This window comes from Rhinopithecus bieti, unplaced genomic scaffold, assembly GCF_001698545.2.
Source record: "Rhinopithecus bieti isolate Rb0 unplaced genomic scaffold, ASM169854v2 scaffold_2409, whole genome shotgun sequence".
NCBI classification, from domain to species: domain Eukaryota; kingdom Metazoa; phylum Chordata; class Mammalia; order Primates; family Cercopithecidae; genus Rhinopithecus; species Rhinopithecus bieti.
The window spans coordinates 485,060-494,016 of NW_016803686.1; the positions used below are offsets into that span (position 1 = coordinate 485,060).

General features: G+C 37.7%; 1 protein-coding gene across 1 annotated transcript in view; it reads left to right on the plus strand.

The window, feature by feature from the left end:
• Positions 1 to 8,957, plus strand: part of IPO11 (importin 11) — a 233,060-nt gene that overhangs the window by 103,918 nt on the left and 120,185 nt on the right. Inside the window, exon 21 of the mRNA XM_017850710.1 lies at positions 3,936 to 4,049. Within this exon, the coding sequence (XP_017706199.1) occupies positions 3,936 to 4,049 (114 nt within the window). The remainder of the gene's footprint in view (positions 1 to 3,935; positions 4,050 to 8,957) is intronic.

Consider the following 8,957-nt stretch of genomic DNA (forward strand, 5'->3'; position numbering starts at 1 on the left):
TTTTTTTTTTTTTTTTTAATTATACTTTAAGTTCCAGGGTACATGTGCACAAAGTGCAGGTTTGTTACATAAGTATACATGTGCCATGTTGGTTTGCTGCACCCATCATGTCAACAGTTACATAGGTATTTCTCCTAATGCTATCCCTCCCCCAGGCTCCCACCCCCCCACCCCCACAGGCCCCAGTGTGTGATCTTCCCCGCCCTGTGTCCGTGTATTCTCATTGTTCCACTCCCACCTATGAGTGAGAACATGTGGTGTTTGGTTTTCTGTCCTTGTGATAGTTTGCTGAAAATGATGGTAATGATAGACTGGATTAAGAAAATGTGGCGTATATACACCATGGAATACTACGCAACCATAGAAAAGGTTGAGCTCCTGTTCTTTGCAGGGACATGGATGAAGCTGGATACAATAGTGCTTTGTGACGCATACAGTTTAATTTTGAAGTTTCAGTAAAGTCACCGTCTTTGTACCATAATGTACAATTAGTTGAATGTTGTTTTTACTTTTTGATAAAGTAGTTGAAAACTTACAATTCACTTTTCTAGTGCAGAGATCTTATAAATATGTAGTCAAAATAAATATGTAATCATCAGGGGTGGTATCAGGTGGTCTTCGGGCCTGTGCATTTCTGAAGTGAAAGAACAAAATTAAAGGAACTCTGTGAAATATAAAATACTCTGTTGAAAATTTTATCTGAAAGATGAGGTGTCTTTAGGAACTTAGGGTAATTTTTTTAACCCCAATGATAGAGCCCTCATTAAAGCATATATTAGATTGTCACCTATTTGATTTTCATGTTTTCAGTGATATGAATTTAAGTGGAGCTTTACCTATGTATGAATTAACTCATAAGGCTATAATACTCAAAGTGCTTCCCCTACACCCCCAATTCTTTGGTAAGAACACTTAACATGAGATCCATCCTCTTAACAAAATTATAAGTGTAGAATATATTGTTGACTTTTGGTACAGCATTCTATAGCAGAACCCTAAAGCTTATTCATCTTTTTTACCTGAAACTTTATGCCTATTGAATAGTAACTCATTTCCCCTTCCCTTTAGTCCCTGGCGATCACCATTCCACTCTTTGATTCTATTAATTCGACTATTTTAGATACCTCATACAAGTAAACTGGCAGTGTTTGTCATTCTGTAGTTTGTTGGATTTAGCATATTGTTTGCAAGGTTTATTGTCCCATATTGCAGAATTTCCTTTTAAGTCTGCATAGTTTGTATATGCAATTGCATATATAATATGACATATTCTTTATCCATTCATCTGTTGGTGGGTATTTAGGCTCCTTCCACATGTTAGCTCCTGTGAATAGTGCTACAATAAACATGGTAGTGCTAATAATTTCTTTCGGATCCTGATTTCGGTTCTTTTGAATAAATGCCCAGAAATGGGATTGCTGGATAAAATGGTAGTTCTAGTTATCTTTTTTTTTTTTTGGAAGCTCCATGCTACTTCCCTGCATTCCTAGCACCAGTGTACAAAGGTACCAGTTTCTCCACACCGTTGCCAACACTTGTGTTATCTTTTATTTTTGTTTTATAGTAGCCACCCTGACAGGCATGAGGTGATATCTCATTGTGGTTTTGACTTGCATTTCCCTAATGACTGCAAAAACTTTCGTAGTTCTATGTGATTTTTAAAATTTTATGCAAATAATTGAAATTGTCCTTCCCTTAAAATCCTTGTATTGTAATCTTATTCAGAATTTTATATGGACAGTATTTTTTCTTTCACCTCTTTTCATTGAAAAATCTCAAAACCTACAAAAAAGTTATAAAAATAGATCAACACTCATATATCCTTCACTTCATTAGTAAGTTTCATCACTTACTAATATTTTACCACATTTGCTTTCTTTTTATCTATCCACATGTACAGATTGTTGTTGTAAAACTGTTTCAGTTTTAGTTGCAGACATCATGGTACTCTCCAGAATATTAGACCTCTCCTTCTTAAGAGATGTATGCTTCATTTAACATTATCATAACCGTGATTAGACTCAGGAAACTTAACACTGATGCAATAATATTATCTAATATCAGATTTATATAAATGAATATCAGTATTCAAATTTCCTTAGTTGCCCCATATAGCTAGCCTACCACCCCGTTGGCATATGTTTGGCTCTCATGTCCTTGCTCTGTTATTTTTAATGCCCAGTCTTTTTCTCGTTCCTTTTATATCTTTCACAGCACTCTGTGATTGGTTTTTTTTGTTCGTTTTTGTTTTCTGAGATGGAGTCTTGCTTTGTCACCCAAGCTAGAGTGCAGTAGGTCTCTCTTGGCTCACTGCAGCCTCCACCTCCCAGATTCAAGTGATTCTCCTGCCTCAGCAGGAGTAGCAGGGATTACAGGTCTACACCACTATGCCCGGCTAATTTTTGTATTTTTAGTAGAGACGAGGTTTCACCATGTTGGTCAGGCTGATCTTGAACTTCTGACCTCAAGCGATCTGTCCTCCTTGGCCTCCCAAAATTCTGGGCATGAACCTCTCTGCCCAGCCTCTATGATTGATATTTTAAATTCTGTTTTTGTAGCATTAATTTTAATTTAGAACATTGTATATTCTAATGACAGCCAAGATTGGAATATAAATATTTTATGGCTTTTAAATGTAACTGGGTACTTTGGTTTTATTACCCCATTTGTAGTTTATAGTATGCATATCTTTTCTGCAATTTCTGGGAAAGTATACTCCCTATTTAAAACCAACACTACCTCATTTTCCTTACCATTAGATTGTGTTGTCATATGCTTATTTTTAGTTGAGTACGAATGAGTTAGATACTTTGAAATCTGCTTTTACTCATTAATTGGCCTGCTTTTATGAGCTCATTGGAGTGATCTTTGAGATAGAACACTTAGCAATGTTGAGTACATGTTCCAGAAATATTATTATAGTCAAATTTTGAAAATAAGGTATTACATGATAAATATGTTACAATAAGGTAATACCTATCTTAATATTTATTCACTTATATCTTACTGAGATGTTTGGGCAAATATTTAACTTCTTGTTTTTCTGCATTCCCCACCAACACTTCCACCACCAGGAGACGGGAGCAAATTCTCTAGCTGTTTGGCTACCCTTTTAGAGTATTTTACTAGCATAATAAAGAAACTCACGCTTTCTGGGAACATTTTAAATTTTAATCCATGATATTCAAGTAGATAGTAGTGAAGCTATGACAGTCTAGTGTTTTTATTTCATCCCCAAGGATACTCATAGCAATTTCAAATACTGGAGCTGAAACGCTGTCCAGCATCATTGTAGTCCATTTTACTTTTCAAGAAACTACTGTTAGACTGAGCTGTGCTTCAGGGTAAAATTTAAAATCTGATTAACTTAATCCATGGTGAGCTTATCAGTTTTATCCTTTGAAAATTTTTTTTCCTCTTGTGTTTCCACTGTACCTTGTATACACCTTCATCATGACACTTCTCCTTTTTCATTGTAAGGGTTTGTCTGGCTCTCTTTGTATCCTTTTCTTTCCAGTGCCTTGTGTTCAGGGCCTGAAACTTGGAAGATATTTGTAGAATGAATGAATAAATGCTGACTTTTTAAAAAACAATAGTGTAATTTCCAATTTGGTAAGCTGTTTTATTAAAAAGGAGGATATAATGGCATTTTCTGTGAACCTCTAAAGAATGTTTTTTTATATTCATATTCATAAGTTGTTTCATTCAGTACACTTGATAGTTGTTTAAAATTATTTTAAAATGTTTACTATAGAGCCCTGGGCCTTTATGTAATGTCTAATTTTATTTCTTAAGGATGAAAGCTTAATACATTACATCTAATAAATATTAAATACGTGTTGCCTGGGACTTAATAGTGCTCTCAGTGTTTTTCAAAGTAAATTGCCTTCTTTACTAATAAAATTTTGTTGTTTCCTCTAATTATATTGTAATAGATACGACCATATGTGGGATGTTTGGTACAATATTTGCCCCTCCTTTGGAAGCAGAGTGAAGAACACAATATGTTGAGATGTGCTATTTTGACAACACTTATTCATCTTGTTCAGGTAAGTCACTTCTCCACAGAGTTTTTTTAGTGTAGTGGTTTTTTAAAAAAATTCTTTTAAACATTTAAAATTGTTTTATGTGATTTATGTTAATGGTAGTGAAAACCTCACATATCATTTACTTTTCCATGTGTGATCTAAACAGATTTGAAAACAGCTTTTGCATGCTTATTTTGGGCCTTTTTTTGAGGATGTGAAAAATATTATTCACTTTTAAAGAAGATGTCGTCTCCAGTAATGATAGACTCATGGTTCGTGCAGTCCATGGCACCATGCATGCAGTTTCCTTGGTGGTCAGGGCTTTTCTGCTTAAACATACTTTATGTTTTCACTCTTTTTCCTTGATTTAAAATACAAAATTTGCCCATTATAACTTGGGAAGGCAGGAAACCAGGTGAGTTGCTTTTAAGGGGAGACAAGTGAATTGGATTTCAGACATTTTGACTTTTGAGGTGTTGGGATGTGGTAGCAGATAGAGAGGAACCTGAAACTTCGAGCTGGACTATAGTTCTCATTTGAACTGTTACAGTGAATCGTAGTCTCGTGAGAGTATGGAGAGAGAAGAGCTCAAGGCCATGAGTCAGAATATATGTGTGGGGATGCTCAAGTGATTTTACTGACTTCACCCACAAGTTTGAGAAGTTTTCCAGTGGGATAGAAATCAGAAGTACCCCTAAATTCAGAAGTACTACTCTAAAGCTTTCTAAAATTAGTTTAGAAAAAAACAGAAACTTTTCTCAGAAGCTTTGATACTTTTTTGAATTTGAGCTCATTGTTTCCATAAATGCTTTCTTTTTTATTTTATTTTTTTCTTTTTGAGATGGAGTCTCGCGGTGTCGCCGAGGCTGGAGCACAGTGGCGTGATCTTGGCTCACTGCAACCTCCGCCTCCTGGGTTCAAGCAAGTCTCCTGTCTCAGCCTCCCAAGTAGCTGGGATTACAGGCACACACACCACCGTGCCTGGTTAATTTTTGTATTTTTAGTAGAGACGGTGTTTCACCATGTTGGCCAGGCTGATCTCAAACTCCTGACCTCAAGTGATCCCCCCACCTCAGGCTCCCAAAGTGCTAGGATTATAGTCGTGAGCCACCATGCCCGGCCCCTCCGTAAATGTTTATGGATGACTTTTAGTTACAGATTCCTATCTAAGGCAGTTTCAGATAAATAGTAATGCAAAATATTTTTAATGCACCTTTCTCTATGTTTTTTTCCTGTGGTAAAATACACATAACATAAAATTTACCGTTTTAACCACTTTTAAGTGTATGGTGAAGTGGTGTTAAATACATTCATAATATTCAATTATCACTACCATCCATCTCTGTAACTCTTTTTATGTTGTGAAACTGAAGCTGTACCATTAAACAGTAACTCCACAGCTCCATCACTGAAGCACTTTAAAAAAATAAGTGGCCCAGAATTTTCCTGTCTACCCTTTAATGCTTATGATTACTTTATAAAGATTATGTCCATTTCGTAGAAGAGGATACAGACTAAGAGAAGGTTACTGACTAGCTTGTGAATGCATTTATAAGTAATAGAAAAATGAGTGACCCCAGACATTTTGTATTATAACAACCATCTCTGCCTTTTTTTTTTTTTTTTTTTTTTGAGACGGAATTTCGCTCTTGTTGCCCAGGCTGGCGTGCAATGGCATGATCTTGGCTCACCGCAACCTCTACCTCCTGGGTTCAGGCAGTTCTCCCGCCTCAACCTCTTGAGTAGCTGAGATTACAGGCATGCGCCACCATGCCTGGCTAATTTTTGTATTTTTAGTAGAAATGGGGTTTCTCCATGTTGGTCAGGGTGGTCTCGAACTACCGACCTCAGGTGATCTGCCTGCCTTGGCCTCCCAAGGTGCTGGGATTACAGGCGTGAACCACCCCTCCTGGCCTCCAAAATGTATTTTTAAGCTCAACTTGGGAGTTTTGTGAGGGACATGTGACAAAACACCAGCTTTTATGTCTCCTCAGGCAGTGTTACTTCAAGTTGTCTCAGGAAGTCAGTAACTCTTGTGGAATGTTAGGCCTATTTTCGTTAATCATAACATTTAAGTACTCTGTATATTTATAGAGGCCAAGAGTGCAAGGTTCAACCAAGTAGTATTCTACCCTTTTTGGAGAAAGCATATAACATTTAATACCAAAATTGAGACTGTAGCTTAAAATATATTTTTCAGCCATTTGGGAAGATTATACTAAAGTTTATTGGTTGGCCAGGCACTGTGGCTTACGCCTGTAATCCCAGCATTTTTGGGAGGCCGAAGTGGGCAGTCAGCTGAGGTCAGGAGTTCAAGACCAGCCTGGCAAACATGGTTAAACCCTGTGTCTATTAAAAATACAAAAATTAGGCTGGGCACAGTGGCTCACGCTTGTAATCCCAGCACTTTAGGAGGCGAGTGGATCATGAGGTCAGGAGATTGAGACCATCCTGGCCAACATGGTGAAACCCTGTCTCTACCAAAAATATAAAACTTAGCCAGGTGTCGTGGCACATGCCTGTAGTTCCAGCTACTTGGGAGGTTGAGGCAGGAGAATCGCTTGAACCCGAGAGGCAGAGGCTGCAGTGAGCTGAGATCGCGCCACTGTACTCCAGCCTGGGTGACGGAGCAACACTCTGTCTCAAAAAAAAAAAAACCCAAAAATTAACTGGGTGTGGTGGCACACACTTGTAGTCCCAGCTGTTTGGGAGGGCCAGGTGGGAGAATTGCTTGAACCCGGGAGGTGGAGGTTGCAGTGAGCCGAGATTGTGCCACTGCACTCTAGCCTGGGTGAGAGAGTTAGACCCTGTCTCAAAATAAAAAAAAAAATTTACTGGTAAATTTGCTTTCTTGCAAAATACTGCTATCGTTTGGCTTTTGACACATAACAGACATTAGTGTGAGTTTCTGTATGTTTTTGTTTTCGTTTTTTTAAACCTGGAAATCCAGATTCTGGTAGTCTTTAAAGAGAGTGGTCACTGGGTGAAAATAAACTTTCTAGTCTGCATAGTTGAACTTAGAGGAAGTAGGTATTCTTTCATACACTAAACATTTATTGAGAACCTGCAATGTGCAATACAGGGTAATAGGCAGTGGGCTACAGAACAGAAATGAATAGAATGGGATCTCTGTGTGGGTGACTGTCTAGGGAAATACTGAATAAGTGTGTTAATTGCCCTTTGAGCAATTAAGAACATTTTGCTATTGGGGTTACATGGCCAATTCCCTGTGTCACACGGAGGGTGAGGTGGGGCACATTAGGGAAGGCCTCCTGACAGAGGTGTTACTCAAATTGTGGTGGTGTTAAATAGTGTTAAACAAGAAGTGTTATTTAGATGGTGGTTTAGCAATGAGAGTGGTAAAGGTATTTTAGACATATGAACCGGCATGTGTAAAACTCCGTAAGCATTAGAGAATGCAGTACAATTTATTTTTTTAAGGTTCATATACTGATCAGTTTTCATGTTGATAGATAAAGGAGTTAGTTCTTAAAGATTTTTCAAATGAAAACTATCGGTACCCTGCTCCGCCTCCTCATTTCCTTTTTGGTGGAAGAATCCACTGTCAACTCTTAAAGCCAGATCATAGGTTTCTCAGTCTTTCTCACTGTAACATATTGTTTATTACTGATTTAAGCATTGTAGGCATTATTTCTTGACTTCCCTGCATAGAAGATGAAAATGTAATTCTTTTGTACCCCTGTGTCCTTCCTATTCTACCATCCTCCCAGTATACTTAATGGTATAAAGACTGTTGAAGGCATATATCATTATGTCATGATTAATTTTATTTCTTATACATAGTGTTTCCAACCTCCACCCTTGTATTAATGATTTTGTTTGCTTAGTGTTCTGAGAAAGTACCATAAACTTGGTGGCTTAAAACAATATGCATTTATTAGCTCATAGTTATGTAAGTTAGAAACCTGGGCATGCCATGTCTGAATTCTCTGATTAGAGTTTAGTGGACTGAAATTGAGGTGACTGCCAGAATAAGTTCTTAGCTGGAGGCTTTGGGGAAGAATCTGTTTCCATACTCATTCAGCTTGTTGGCAGAATTTAGTTTGTTGATTTGTAGGACTAAGGTCCCAGTTTACTTGCTAGCTGTCATCTAGGGTCCCCTCTCGTTCCCAAGTCCAGCCACATTCTTTGACACATAGCCCCTTTCATGTTCAAAGTCAGTGGAGACATTCTCAAATGTCAAATCCCCTGAGGATTTTAATCTGTGACCTCCCTTTATGCCACTAGCTAGAGAATACTCTCTTTTAAAGGGCTCTTGTGAGTAGGTCAGGCATACCTGGATAATTTTCCTATCTAAGGTCCGTTGATTTGGAACTTTAATTACAACTGTAAATTATTTCTTCACAGTAGTACCTAGATTAGTGTTTGAATAACTAGGAAATAATGTGTGTACAGTAGTGGCCAAGAACCTAAGTGATCATCTTAGATTTCTGCTTAGTACACTTAGTTGTCTATGCAGTTGAACCTGTTCTTTTCACTTGTTATCTGCACATTTCCTCAGTGATGTTTTGTTACTTTCATCATTTTGAAGAGACATGACATTCTTTTTTTTTTTTTAACACTTTAAATTCTAGGGTACATGTGCAGGATTGTTACATATGTATACATGTGCCATGTTGTGCTGCACCCATTAACTCGTCATTTACATGAGGTATTTCTCCTAATGTTATTCCTCCCCGCTTCCCCCACCCTATGACAGGCCCACCCTGTGTCCAAGTTTTCTCATTGTTTGGTTCCCACCTATGAGTGAGAACATGCGGTATTTGGTTTTCTGTCCTTGCGATAGTTTGCTCAGAATAATGGTTTCCACTTTCATCCTTGTCCCTACAAAAGGACATGAACTCATCCTTTTTAGTGGGCGCATAGTATTCCATGGTGTATATGTGCCACATTTTCTTAATCCAGTCT